A 15,646-nucleotide genomic window follows, 5' to 3' on the forward strand; every position below is an offset into this window, starting at 1 on the left:
CACAAAGCAAAATTCGATCAGTCAAGTTTTTCAAACTGCTAGGCGAGAAAGGTGGACAGAAAATTTTGCCGCCGTGTGTATACCTGGGATGGATCAACCCGCAGCAAGTTGACGCTCTGATGAGGGCTTTAATAAGAAACGACGATAATTGCTTGTCTTTGTTGTACGGGAATGATAACAGATTGACGGTGAGTCGTTGTGCTAGGATCGCTGTGGCTCTTCAGTATTTTTGGTCAAATGTTCTGAATGTAACTGGTGAGGTCGGAGCTGGGCTCAGAGCTGAGTTTTGAAAGCACAGTTTTTTATTTTCATAAGGTCGTAGATTATATACATGTTTCAAATACATAGATTTACAAGTCTAGTGATTTTTCTGTTCAACAGCGTCAGTTTTTTAAAAGGGTTCTTCCCATATGTTTAGCGAGTGATATGGGAGAAGGTTTCATATTCTCGACTACCACACTAAATAATATTTCTCAACGGTTCGGTCATATGAGATGTTTGAATTACGGTGTAAAAAAAAAACAATAAACTAAACGCATGCAATAGATAGTATAAAAAAATTTATTTGTCAATATCGGCTACCTAAAAACCTATAAATCATCATATTGGAATAGGTACAAGAGTTTGAGTGAAAATGGTACGTTACACAATATCAATATTACCGCGAATAAATGTAGAACAATATAAAAATAATTATCTAGCTAATATCTAAAGCTTAAAAAACAAATCTGCATAAAGTAAATAATAAAGTATGCATATCATCATAATACTTGCCATTCCATAGAGTAGTAAATCTTCCACCCAAAGAATTTTATAAACTATAATTAAAGCTTGTCAATTAATCTCTTCTTTTAGAAAAAAGGCAAATCTATATGCATTTCATATATCTAGTTACAAAGGAAAAAGTGCATTGAATATTAGATTTTTGAAATTTTACTTTAGAAGTAAAAATAAGCGTTTAATATTAAAAAATCAGATTTTTTTAGAAGAGTATTTCGAGTGCAATCGTCCTGCGACTCTCATTTTTCTTTGGCTTTAAATATTTTCTGACATTAAAATAGCTTAAATTGGTCTTATTTCTGTAAAATACATTTTATATACCGTGTATACATAAAACATGGGATAGCACAATTTGAGGAAAAATTTGTTAATTCAGATGAGTTTTCAAAAAATTTTATACTTTATATATGCACACGTACGGCATAAAAAGAAAAACATTAAACTTAATAAAAATATAATTATTAAAAAAAATGTTTTAAATTGTATCACAAACATGTAATTTTCACCCTTAGTCCTGCTTAATAAAAAATAATAACACAAGCCAGCTTTTCTAACGATTTTGGAACAACCTAATGCGGAGCACAAAATAGGCTACTATTCGCAGGAAAACGAACAATCCGGACAAAACGCCAATATCGATAAAATATGTGAGCATGTCGCCTTTGATCGACATTTCTTTGAGAAACGCGGTTGGGTACTTAAAATGACAATACTCGCTATTACATTCTAGTTTCGGCCGGTTCAGGCCGTAAATTGCCACCATTGTGCCCTCAAAGCTGTATTTTACGTAGCTGAGATACGGCAGCCACTGGAAATAAACTGGGATGTCTTCGAGTCTGGCAAAAAATCCTGAAAAGAGCACCATTGGAATCGTGGAGATTGGACCTAAGAACACTCCACTCTGAAACAAAAGAAAAGTTAATACTTGAATTTGATTTTTTAGTATCCTCTAGAGGAAAGTAAAGTGGCATTTTGCCAAACAAGAAGCTTTATTACTCGTAGTTATAGTAAAAGCAGAGAAACTTCTAGTGGTTGAATGATATTTCTTCATGACGGTTCTACAAGATATAGGAAACATCAGAATATTCACTTTCTTATTCTAGTTGCAGGGCAAACGAGTGTGGTTCCGGATTGCTTAGTCCTGATACTAATAGTAGGGTTGGTGTTTCACCAGGAACCCAAAAAGCAATGCTTCACCGAGCAGATACATCAACAGAACTATATTTTATAAAGTAGTTTCAGTTTTTCTTTAAGCACGCAAGGCTATCTGAAGAATGCTCAATATTTTTAGAGATGAACAATCATGGGAACCATATATTTCTCTTAACAAATTTTGAATAGGCACTCTTAACTTTACCCCTTCAGAAAATCACAAGCCTTACGGTTAAAATGACACTACAATAGCAAGTGCTATGTCAAATCATCATCCTGATCAGAGAGTAACAATATGACAGACTTACTTCAATATTAAAGGCGGCTCCAACGAGAAGACCAAAACTTTGAGAGACCAACGCTGTCAAAACTGCAATGAGTAGAAACATAAAAAACCTAGTAGGTTCCCTAGGTTGATCAGTGATGAAGTACACTCCCACTATATAGCACGTCGTCAGAATTATCTGAAACAAACTTAACTTCAGCACTTCCTACTGGAAGATGATAGTGAATGTTACCTGAAATGGCACATCCGCTAAAGTTTTCGCGAAATAGTACGCCTTCAAGGAGTACCAGTAGTTTAGGTGTTCACGGACAAATACCGACATTTCTAGGGGAACTGTAATAAAATAGTATTGAAAATGCAACAAAAGAAGTCAAAAAATGCACGTACAAGTTAGTATAGTGGGCATCATGGCAGTGAACATCATAAACATAACGGTGAAAAACAAACAGCCGGCGTTGCTCGGCACTTTGCCGGCATCATTTCCGACACCGTAGAACAGTGCACCAATCAATATGCCGATTATAAAATGGGCCACTAGCCTTAATCGTGTAAGCGTTCTATCCCTAAAAAAAAGAGTTTGGTGGTTTAGTTTGTCTGTAGTTTAGCTCGTCTTCAATCAAATCGGTTGTATAGAAATGTCCAAGACAAATTGTAGCCGAAAATGTAGTGATTTACCACAGAAGGTGTTGAGTTTGTCCTATATCATACACGAAAACTAAGAGATTTTGAATACAACTGACTAGTGAGTTGGGTTGAAGATACACTTATGATGTAGAGGATTAGTTCCACAAGTAAGAAGAACTCACTAAGTGGATACTACTTACTAAGTTTGTTTTACATCTACATTCTAGAACTTTCTTACCTAAATATTATACAAACGCTCCTCATAAAAAGAACCAAAAACTGATGAAATCCTGAAGTGGGAAATCCGTGTTTGTCTTGAGTTAGATTTTCGGAGGAGTCTTCAAATTTATTAACAAACTCATTAGGTACCTCTATTTGCTGTTTTAAGTCTATGGGAATATTACCAAGTAGTGATGTTGTGCAAGTGGGCGGCGTTAGACCAGACGGTTCGTTGGGCAGAGTTACTCCGTTGGGTTTCATGTGGGTCGTTTCTTTGGCAATGTCGTTAGAGATGATTTTTTGTCCGGTGGCTTCCAGAGCTTTTGACAACACAGTGGTGCAACGTCCCGCGTTGACAGCCACCACCAGTTTCTGGACGTAATCACCGTGCTCCCCGCAGGCCACTTCCATCACTATAAAGTTGGTACAATTGTAGAGCGCATAATTTTTTGCCAACGTGCTTTTGTTAAAAAAATGTATGCCTGACCTATTTCGGAAAAACGTTATTGTTGCTTTTTACATAGATGTGAATGTATATTGTTAACTAGTGAATTGTTAACTACCATCAAAAAGAGAAAGACTGCATACCTGGGGCACGTCATGAGGAACGAAAAGTATGAGTATATACAGTTGTTGAACAAGGGTAAGATAGAAGGAAGAAATTGTTATGGTAATAACATAAGACAGTGGACAGGAGTGAATGACATACAGACCCTAATTCATACCGCAAGAGATAGAGAGGAGATGGAAAATGTGATCGCAAACATTCATTAGTGGATAGCATCCGAAGAAGAAGAAGATGATATGAAATCCATAAAGTCATCGATAATGACTTAAAGAAGGTGCTTATAGCTTGACATAGGCGTTGAATAAATGTCGCAATGGGTAAGATATCAATGGGGCTTTTCCCCAAAATTGGTATTTCAAGTTCGACATTTATTCTTGATTGTAAATTTAATATGGACCCAGAAATTTTAATTAGATGGGCTTTTCATGGTCTAGATAATTTAGACATTCAATTTGAAATTTAAACTTATAAAAGTATGAAAAATTTACTAAGTCCGTTTTATGTTTCTAAATGTAAAACATTGACTTAACTCTAGTGCGCATAATGTATTGTTTGCTAATTTCATTAGCACAAAACTGTGAAACATGTCAGTATTCACTTTTATGCACATTTCTGGCAAATTTGCTAATTTACATATTTTTAATGGGGTAGTCACTATTCCCAGACCTGGAATATTAAATTTTGCTTATTGTTGTGATATGATACTGTTGGGCCAAGTGATTCTTCTAAGTATTGCATTATGAGCTTTTTGACGATTATCCAAAATTAGTATCGATTCCTTCTTTTTCTCTTGTTGGAACTAAATATTAACGAAACCTGTTAAATGTCCTTATTCTTGTTACTGTTTCTTTTGCCTTTTGGTTTTGTGGGCCTTTCTAGTAACAATTAGTATCACCGATTTGGCCTGCGTATGTGAAGGACTCGTTGGATATTGGATATAAAAGGTTTTTGATTTTTGATCACTGTCTAATAGGATAAGTGGAAAATAACCTGCACCTCTAGAAGGTGGTGGCGTTACAAACTTTAATTAGCATAATATTTGATCTATTCCAAAACTAAGTATCCATTGACTTGACAATATTTTATTTTATAAAAATGCCCCCTTTTACGCACAGTCTCATTTATGTGCGACGTAGTAAGTGAAAGTGGGCGCGCAATAATATAGGCAGAATCCAAAAATATAGATTTTCCAGTTACATAGCCATTGTGACGTCACGTATCCTAGTTCTCCCAACAGGAAATTACTAGAGTTTGCCGCTGGCGTGATCGCGTGACGACATTTTGGTTCAAAAATCAAAGCAACTTGGTAGACTTTCAGCTTTCAGATTTGTAACGTTCATTTGTGGGTATTAGGTTATTTGTATTGGTCGGGGGGTCGAAGCCGTCTATACTAACGATGCAAAAATCGACGTCGTCAACTACAAACCAAATTTACTTATCAGTTTTCTATACAAATTAGGTACAATGTCTTTGAGGTACAATGCGGGCCGAACGTTTGGAATCGTTGTTAACGCCGCTGAATACAATAACAACGAATTGCCAGTCAGCGACTGAAATCGTTAAGATTGTAGGGCCAAGGGGGGTGAATAGCTGAAAAACTTTTGTGGATCGCTATCATAGCTGACCGCGTGTCTAGGTCGAACGCGAAGGATTGATTTATTATTTTCAATAACGGGAATTTTTCCGATTGCTGTTTTGTCGATTATCAGTGTTGTTAGACCTTTACAAGGTCGGTTATTTAAAGCCTCTTATTTCATGTACAAAGTGTCCAGAAGTAGATATAGTACTAGAATAATATATATGATGATTTCTAAATGTATTTATCTGTTGAGTACTATAGGTATATTAATTAAACTATTGCTAAAGACTGTTTCAACATCACCACATATACGACTAGCAAAATATCAACACACCTTTAAAACTAAAAATAAATTTTTCACTTTGATCTGAACGGTGTAATTACCTTCGATCGGAAAAGTTTGTTTCTAGGCCAAAACTGTACATTATTTACATACGGTTCGAACTATCGACAGACTATTTCATCAGTAACTTACCGTAATCGGCCGGGTTATGGTAACTTGGACAGTTCAAACTAAGGCTAGATAAAAACGGTATCAAGTTCATCACAGGGCCCCTGTATATGCACTGGCCCTCAGCCAACATGTACAGGTTGTCGAACATTTCGAACAAGCGGGCAGAAGGTTGGTGGATTGTACAGATGATTGTTCGACCACCTCTTGCCAAGGATTTTAACAGGCACAAACACTAAAAAATATTGTATTAATGTAGAACCAGTTTTCTATTATCGATTCTAATATTATGTATTGTTATTGCTTTATAAGCTGATTATTTCTTCTGAAGTGTTACATTTCCTGCTACACTAATATTAATTCAGTTTAAAGTATAAAGAAAGTCAGTAGCTAAATAGAGAAAAATACTGTATTATTTACAGTTAAAACAGCTTCGCCGAACAATCTTCAAAGTTCAGTAAAATTTCTGTAATTCTTATAACACTTTCTATTTATAACGAGGTCAAAAATAGAATACAGTAAAATATATCCGGAGGGCATCATTAGAAGATTGAACGATGAATATACAGAGTGGTTTATAAGTAAAACAAAATATTTTACCTGGAAACATGAAGAACTGTCTAAGCCACTAGTCGGTTCATCAAAAAACATCACAGGGGGATTGTTAACTAATTCCAAAGCGATCGACAGTCGTTTTTTTTGACCACCCGATAAACAGACTGACGCTGTGTTCAGACAGTCTTGAAGACCTACATTAGAAAAATATTTTAAGAGTTACTGGCTGAAACAGTACAAACATATAGAACAAACTAAAATACTCACCTAGTATGTCTAAAACTTCATTGACGATCGCTTTTTTATCTGAATTTGATACATTTTTGCCTATTTTGAGATTCGCCGATACCGTCATGGCCTCCATCACAGTCAAAAGAGGTGAAAGACAATCGTCCTGCATAATGTAGCAAGACATTTTCCTGAACCGCCTCTGATTTCGTTCTTTTCCATTAATTAGTATGGAACCTTCCAGATTCGAGGTTCTTCAAGCACATATAAAAATAACTCAAATTTGTACAATTGAGATCTATTAAGCTTACTTATATCCAGCTAAGATATTCATCAGAGTGCTCTTGCCAGCTCCCGAAGGGCCCATAATACCAGTCAATTCTCCGGACTTGAACTTTCCATTTACCCCTTTCAGGATAGTTTTGTACCCGCGCCGCCTTCCTTCAGACACGGAGTATTTCAGATCTACGACGAAAATTTGAATAATATCGGTTCGACCTACTTTTAAGCACATTTTTCGCATACCCATAAATTGAATGTCGACCGGAGGACGTTTGGACAAATGTGCCAGGGTGAAATTTGGTTTTTTTGAGCCTCCACTGCTGCTATTCGGTACTTTGCGAAGCGTGTTGGTTCTACCGATTGCCACAGATGAGGATCCATTGCAGAGTGTTGATTGCGATCCGCTGAAAGTAAAAAATAACTCATTTTGAATATTGCTAGTTTTGTCAAAGGTGATGTTAAAAACTTAGAATAGAGACTAGAATTACATTAACTTCAAAATGTTTTTCAGCTAAAAAGTGAATGAAACTACTGGATATAAATCCATTTCATAAGAACAATAAAATTGTTTTTAGAATACCTGGTATACCTTTATCGTTCTCCGTTCTAGTCACGAGATGCCGTGTATAGTTAATGATGCCATTGTTTTTTGTTGAAGGTAAGTATAGGTTGGACATTGATATGCTCGAATCACCTTACATAATTCCTCGTAAAGGTTATACCAATATTTCCGTGCTCAAATATGTCCTGCAGTATCTAGGTTTTGTAAGTCTTTTTCTTAAGAATTAACAGGACTTTATTGAAATCTCTGTTTTTGTTAGGTACATCCGACTGAATATCTCATGGTAACTAATTTGGACAAGGTTTGGAACTACCAAAATAAACAAAACAGGATATCTTCTGTTTTCTCTATCGGTTTTGATTGAAGCTATTATTAAATCATCCGGAAAAACAAATTACCTACTAAATGACTAAAACCAACAAACTTTGACCTTTATCCTTTCCGTTTCATTTCAAATAGTACAGAAAATTCCTGAATACGTATTTGAGTACACAAGCACCCAAAGCACCAGACTGTAATCATATCCAATTAATTATATGTGTGTTTTATTCCTAGGATCGACCAAAGTACAAATTTATAATTTGTTTTGAGACTAATTATTGGGTTTTGAAAGTCGTTTTGTCAAAAACGGTACAGATATGAAAAAAACAAATATTCGCAAAATGACCAACTTTTGGTTAAAATTACCTTAAAACTGAAGCATTATTAAGAGATTCCAGTTCCTTATTGATACCAGGAGGTGAGTATACTGTCCCTGTTCTGGCATTGTAAGCTACACTATCCGAATCTTCTTGTGAGTCCAGATGAGGTAGAGTGATGTTGACCTGGTCACCGGCCATAGTGTCATGCAATCACCCGTCACACGTACATTCACCTTAATCTGAAAAGATAGATCGTCATAGTACTGTAGTACGAACAATAAACTGGCAACAAAAATGAAGTAAAGTGAAGTCAGTAGTCACTCGATGATAATACTGAATTCATTATACAGGTGTTTTTAAAGTGGCAATTATGTGACGATTACGGGCACTTTACAAAAAAGTCTGTTTAACTGATTACAATTCACCAAGGTAATATTACTTAACAGTATTTTTGATATTATTTGAAGTAGTCAAAAAATGTCCAGCTGAATATCTTTTTAATAAATATGTTTTGTCCTACAATAAGAGCAATAATTAGCAATAGAAACTTATAACACGATTGTCATGGAAAGTAACATTAACATTATAATAATTACTCTATTAACACCTTTAGTTTATTTACTTTCCAATTACTGGAAAACGTTTAGTTAATGTTTTTAGACGAACGAAAATGACAATTTTGCTAAACATATACTTTTTTTTTGTGTTAATAGTGATAAATGGTTACAATGTTTCAAAGGTCACTCAAGTTATAAAACACAAATTAATTATTATTAAATAAGTACATTATTTAAAGTTTTAATATTTAATTAATTACAGGTTAGTTATAGTAATTACCAGGAAAAATACACACACACACTGAACTAATTCTTAAATATGTTTTTCAATATCGATTTGTTACCTTTCAGACATATTTGAAGAAATCTTTGTAAGTGCCAAAAATCATAAAACATCCTGTGTTTGTGTCAGAGAAAATATTCAGTATTCCTAGGAAATATTATATTTTATAGTTCGCATTCTCTTGCAAAATCACTTAAGTAATTTAGATGTAGAATTCTTATACCAAAATAATGCTTTTCCCAGATAGTTACATAAACTGCAACCTTACTAAAGTATCATGCAATTGATATTTCACAATGAAAAACATAATGCTTTATTATGACTCGTATTTCAATTGTTGCAAAAAATCATATTTGCAAGTAACAGTTTCTATCCAATAAGATGTTAATTTACTTTAGGAAAACATTGAATTTTGTGTGGTACATTATAACACATTGATAATAGTTAAAATAACAAAACAAAAAGTAGATATGCGGATGCCCTATATAGCCTAGTTGTGCCCTTGTACAGGGTGATTTACTATAAATTAACCATCTGTTAAAGTTATGGTTAAGTACTGCCCAAGTTATCGATTTCTTTTTCATTTGTATTGAATTGAGTATTACTTTTTGGAGTTTTTGTTGAGCTTGATGAACCTTTAGTAGTAGTAAGTTTATTGTATTGTAATACTGTTTATAAAAACTATGCAGAAAACCACAGTGACATTCTCTTGCTTGGCGAATAACGAATAAGTGCCAATAATCAATTTTAAGCACACCATTAGAACCCACAGGTCGCAATAACCAAGCTGATTAGGTCTGATTGAAATTAATAGGCAACAATTTAACGGAGAATTTATTCTCACGTATATCAAATGTTTCTACCTTATCAAGGTTTGTAATTTAAAACAAGGTTAACCGTGCAAGTACCCAAGTTTAGTTCTGAAACTCTACAAATTTTTTTTTTAATTATTTCAAAAACTGAATTTTTCTAAGAATTAATCAGAAACTAGATTTCCAAGTAAAAGTTTCGTACTGAAAAATATACGCATTAAACACAGATAAAAATCACTTTATAACGATAGTCAGTTTAAAAATATCGTGAGCGTCTAACTATAGCAAAAACAAAGCAGGAATCTAATAAGTTTTGATACACCTGCAACAATTCGCAAGTTTACTGAACTTGAAATTGATGAAATTTTATCTCGAGGGTCATTGTTCGACATTAGCAATGTCGTGCTAATCGATTTTTGATACAGTAAGAATAAACATAAACTTATAGTAGGAATAAAAAGATGATCATTGATCATTTCAAGGGAATTTGAAGCTTTATTATGAAGCTAGACCAATAATTGATCTTCAAAAGGAATCAGACAAAACAACCTTTCCGACAATTACCCAGCAAAATAACTCCAGGAATGTACCCCTGGTAGTAGGAGAATGGACACTTAAAATGTTCTCCAGTAGAGCAATAAGTATCAATGTAGAAGACATCACTGGTCATGAAGGGATATCCACAAGGAGGGGTCTTATCACCCCTTCTTTGGAACATAGTTCTGGATACCCTAATTGATCACCTCAACAATAATGGATTCTACACAATTGCATCCGCAGATGACATAGTTATCACAATAGATAGAGAGATAGAGACTGATAAAAAGATAAAACTGTCAGGCATATCTTATGCGAAGTCCCCTAGTGACCTGTCCACCTTCCTGGGAAAGGCAGGATGGACGGTGACCTAGGAGGACAACTCGGGAGGATGTACAATGGGTAATGGGTAGCATGTGGCCTAAGTACTGTGGGTCTACAGTCACCCTCCCCACAATACAGATAAAGATACAGAGGAATCAGAGTTAGTAGTTTTCTTAATATAATTTGAAGGGATAAAACTTTAATTAGCAAATTCTGAAACTTCCAAAAGTTTCCAATGTATGTTAATGGAAAGCATTCATTAAGGTACAGAAATTCTCTACATAGAGTAATTGGAAAATGGCAAAAACCCTCTACTTCTTAAACGCCCCAATTTCATTGTTTTGCACTAAGAGAAGTTTCTTTATTATCTCAATTATAACATTTTGTAATCGAAGGTTTGGACAAAATTCAATTCATTATAAAATCACAGTACAATGTTTGTCAAAACCAGGAACTGAGAAGGGTATAACCATTTGCGTCGACCTCCTACATTACTGCAATCAATTAAACAAACCCTATTAGATATGTCGTTTGTTTATCCATATTTGCAACTAAAGCACGTGTTTTGATACATTAAGTAGGCATTAAACTGACCGTGACATTACGCTTTATAAACAATATTATATGAGCTGTGAATAACACTAACCTTTAAACGGAAATCCTTCGCATAATAACCAATACTTAAAATGATATGGATTACAGAGAACTTCTGTACAATTTGTTTGTTTTATTTTGAATTTTAAATTGATATAGAGGCTGATCGAGCAAAAGATGTAAATACAATTGATTACCAGGAACTTAATAACTAAAACAGAAAGCCGATTAGTTTTAATGTGGCAGATAAGTTTGTTGTGAATTTAGAATCACTGTAATATGACGATTGTTGCATAATTTTCATATCGTAATCCTAAGAATCTTTTTTCAGGACTCTGAAAATATTAATATGAAATATTTAACCAACATCGCAATTTTTTAAAGTCACATTCAGACCGCCAGACAAGGTTTGGCATTGATTCAAAACGTGACTCACTGGGCAATGCATCAGACATTGAACTTACCCATTCAGTAATTATTTGACAACACTTGTTTTGTAATACAGAAATTATTAAACTGTTAAGATAATTTGTGTTGTCAAGCACCTAAATTAAATTTTCGTTCTAAATTTAACAATTTGCTATTTATTAGATAATTAAGTAGTATAAGTACTTTGAACCTGTCTTGGGATACGTTGGCAAACATATCCCACAAAACATAAAACATATGATGTTTGTCATAACAATTAACAGGAGTAATATTTAAGTATTGTATTTAAGTTAGAAGAGTAGCATCAATCAAAATGTACTTCATCAAAGATGCAAACTTTGTTTTAAAAAGATTGTGTAAAATATTTGTTTAGGAGCTAATTAATGTCTACGTTAGTTATCAGTAATAAGGGATTTACTAATTATATATTTATTCCATTTTTTAAAACTTTTAATTAATATTCTATAAATAAAATGTCTTGTTTTCTCCATTTTTCATTTTCCGAGATTAGCCTTAACGTGCGTTTTACATTTACTTGATCAAATAATAGATTTCCTACTCTCATAAAATTACTTCTACACCCTACAGTGATAGTAGAGATTTCCTCATATTGTACATTACAAGCCCCAAAAATACACATTCTAAACTGTTTTAGAACCAGTTAAAATAACTTGCACCAAAACTATTGTTTACTGATTTTATAAATGGTAAACAAGATATTTTCCATAGCCTATATGAATGAACCAGTTGAATCTGATATTAATACAGTTGTTGCCCGAAAGCCACTTATAAGTATCAGAAGCCACTTGAAAGTGACGGAAGTCTCTGAAACGTTACTTGAAAGTGTAGAAAACCCCTGAAACGTCACTTCTGGCTTCTGGCACTTTGAAACCAACTTGTCCACGTAAAAGTATTAGAAGCCACATGAAAGTGCTAGAAACTTCTGCAATGTTACTGGGAAGTGCCAAAAGCCACTTGAGACTCTTGAGAGAGTGTCAAAAGTTACTTGAAGGTGGCAGAAATCTCTGAAACGTTACTTGAAAGTACCAGAAGTTTCTGAACTGTGCCTTGAAAGTGCCAAAAGCTCCTTAAACGTCACTTCAAAGTGTCAGAAGCCATTTGAGAGTATCAGAAGTCACTTGAAAATGGCAGAACCACATGAAAGTATAAGAAGCCACTTGAAAGTGTCAGAGGAAGTGCTTAAAGTTCCTGAAACGTTACTTGAAAGTGTAGAAAACTCCTGAAACGTCACTTCTGGCACTTTGAAACCAACTTGTCCACGTGAAAGTATCAGAAGCCACATGAAAGTGCTAGAAACGTTTGCAATGTTACTAGGAAGTGCCAAAAGCCCCTTGAGACTCTTGAGAGAGTGTCAAAAGTTACTTGAAGGTGGCAGAAGTCTCTGAAACGTTACTTGAAAGTACCAGAAGCTTCTGAACCGTCCCTTGAAAGTGTCAAAAGCTCCTTAAACGTCACTTCAAAGTGTCAGAAGCCATTTGAGAGTATCAGAAGTCAGAAGTCACTTGGAAATGGCAGAACCACAAGAAAGTATAAGAAGCCACTTGAAAGTGCCAGATTCTTCTGCATTGTCACTTGGAAGTGCCAAAAGCTTCTGAAACGTCGCTTGAAAGTGCCAGAAGTCATTTCAAAGTATCAGAAGCCACTAAAAAGTTTTAAAAGCCACTTGAAAATACCAAGAGCATCTGAAATGTTACTTGAAAGTGCCAGAATCTGCTTGAAGGTATCAGAAGCCACTTGAAAGAACCCTCTGCAATGGCACTTGAAGGTGCCAGAAAGCTTCACTTAAGAGAATTTGAGGTCATTTGGAATTTTGGCAAAGCGTTAGGAAACAGTTTATTTTTTTCCGAGAAGCGCTGCGATCAAATCAAATCAAGTCATTCTCTTTTAGGATCTTTTTAGGTCAAGGTTGGTTTGCATATCAATCAAACTAAGAAAATCCAATTTTTTATACAGTATCTAGAAATAAATTATTTACCCTAATGTGTGTTAATGTCAGTTGATCCTAGTTCATAGAATCATGCACATCAGCACTGTTTGCAGTTTGTGATTGGTCAAAAAAAGCAGCAAGCTGAAAGCTGCATTTTTGAACAATCACAAATCCACTACAAACTATACTATTTAGTACAGATGTATTGAAACAATGAAAAAATGCAAATGTTAACATTTTTCAGTCATCTTGTCATATTTTAACAACAAATTATCCAAGAGCATTTTTATAAATTAATAACAAAAACAATATCCCACTAACTTCAAATTTATTAAAGTACTGTATTCACAAGTAAAATTTTAGTTACATTTTTTGAATCACATCACACATTTGATTGTAATAAACCACAGTAATAAACTAAAACCTATAAATGTTGTATATTTTAATACTAAGTAACTGAGGCACTATCACAGTCTAATTCAAACTTTATTGCTTTCTATTAGTTGGTTTTAAATAAATAAAAGTAGAAGTAATTTAAATAAAAATTAGTAATACGCCATAATATAGTATAACACAGTGAGGTAAAAAGAACATTGTGTTGTTGCTTAAATATTTCTGATATCTTCCTGTATTTAAGATATATTTTACATTATTAGTATTTCACACATTGAATGAAAAAAGATTGAGTTTGAAGTTTAGATGATCCAGGAAGGTTATTTAAACACCCCAATGTAACCTTTTGCAATTATTGTTCAAAACAGATGCAGACTCAAACTTTGTAACCAAATTTACATTTTTTGCATGTTGTAAACTAAACTAAGCCTTTGTGTTTGTTTTTTTTTTTGAACTTGAAACGTATATTAATTTTTTAGGTAAAAATGGATGAAAATAAAAAAGTGAAAATCAATAGTGAAGCAGAGTCTAGGTATAGTAGGTAGAAACTACTGTATAGGGTCGTATTTGAATGGAAAAAAAGTAGTAAAACATCTTATTTTGCTTTAATTCATTTGACGCTTTGATGCATTTTGGTCATAGGTAAACATAAAAAATTTGCGGTAGGCAAAAGGATGCTGGTGTATGTTATTGTATAGTTATAATTAGATAACTTCCGTAAAATTACACATATTGTTAGTATGGTCAGGTTTTTTTTACGTGGTATATTTTTCAAACTGTATACTACCCCGACAATTAATATCACTCTTACCCCAGTTAAATCACTGAAGGAAACGTAGCTAGAGGCACTAGAAACGCAAATCCAAATATCGCAAAGTATTTGAAAGGTAGTCACCCGCGACTGTAATTACAGTCAAATATTGAGCATTGGATTGAACGTCACCGACACTGGTTCAATTTGAAACGACCGAAATGTTTTTGCTATTTTAAAGCAGCGACGGCCTGTCTGCGTTTCCTGCGATTGCGGACCAACGGAGCCCCGATTTTAGTTTGGAACCCGTTTCGATCTCCCTTCCTACTATATACTTCTAAACTAGGCAAAGGTGGACGACATGCGGAATATAGTAGAATTGCGCGAGTGTTTACACTATTGCCAGTTACCATAAATTTCAGAACGTTTCAGTTTTTTGTACCGTCCTTTGTCTAAGTTCTAAGTCGTTACAAAGGAATTATGTTACCCAAACAATAGTTATTTAAGTATTAAGTGCGAAAAGTATGATTTTTTGCTCATTTGTCGCTCGACGCAACTCTTATCATTCTATTGCTAGACTAAAATTATGAAAAGAAAGATGTTTGAACGCCTTTTTAAATATCACTCTGTAATGCTTGGTATTTTTGGCGCAAAAGTGCATTAGAAAATACAAAAAAATGCATTTAGTAATGTCGTTATTATTGACCAGCAAGGGTTTACATTTGTCAAGTAAGTGTTGTATTCATACCTATTTATTTTTTTTTTATTTTAACGATTTTCCAGTTATATGCAAGAATAGTTAAAATCACTTTTCTTCACCTCGCCCATTTAAATTTATAGTGTGTTATACCTTCTTTAAACTCTATCAAAGTATTTAAAAAATCAAAGTTATGAATGCAACATTTCAAAATGCCTACTTCCGCCGTTGCTTCTCAATAACGACTTGCAATTTTAGAAACTTTAGAGATGTTTTGCGTTCTTCTAATTCTATTTATTAAACTTTGCACTCAGAACAGCTGATTGTATCAATTTTTCCCGGACATTATCTGACTAAACGTGGCAACCTGGTTTGAGCAACCAAACAAAGCTCG

The 15,646-nt window shown here is 34.1% G+C and overlaps 1 protein-coding gene across 1 annotated transcript; it reads right to left on the minus strand.

The window, feature by feature from the left end:
- Positions 1-543: 543 nt before the first annotated feature.
- LOC145731271 (ATP-binding cassette sub-family G member 4-like) lies at positions 544-14,902 on the minus strand. The gene is made up of 13 exons (XM_081982972.1): positions 14,616-14,902; positions 7,974-8,166; positions 6,968-7,128; positions 6,754-6,907; positions 6,482-6,696; positions 6,260-6,408; positions 5,684-5,894; positions 3,247-3,474; positions 3,081-3,180; positions 2,606-2,781; positions 2,451-2,551; positions 2,241-2,396; positions 544-1,681 (listed from the first exon to the last, which is right to left on the minus strand). The coding sequence occupies exons 2-13, from the start codon at positions 8,123-8,125 to the stop codon at positions 1,331-1,333; spliced, it is 2,154 nt and encodes a 717-aa protein (XP_081839098.1). The 5' UTR covers positions 8,126-8,166; positions 14,616-14,902; the 3' UTR covers positions 544-1,330.
- Positions 14,903-15,646: the final 744 nt, after the last annotated feature.

Source organism: Ips typographus, linkage group LG6 (genome assembly GCF_016097725.1).
Source record: "Ips typographus isolate SLU linkage group LG6, UJ_Ityp_2.0, whole genome shotgun sequence".
Classification (NCBI taxonomy): Eukaryota; Metazoa; Arthropoda; class Insecta; order Coleoptera; family Curculionidae; genus Ips; species Ips typographus.

Coding starts and splice junctions, on each gene's coding strand:
- LOC145731271 (XM_081982972.1), bottom strand. CDS start 8,125: ATGGCCGGTGACCAGGTCAACATCACTCTACCTCATCTGGACTCACAA. Junction 5,895..6,259: donor ACAGTTCTTCATGTTTCCAG/GTAAAATATTTT, acceptor AATATTTTTTAG/TGTTTGTGCCTGTTAAAATC. Junction 3,181..3,246: donor TTGCACAACATCACTACTTG/GTAATATTCCCA, acceptor ATAAATTTGAAG/ACTCCTCCGAAAATCTAACT.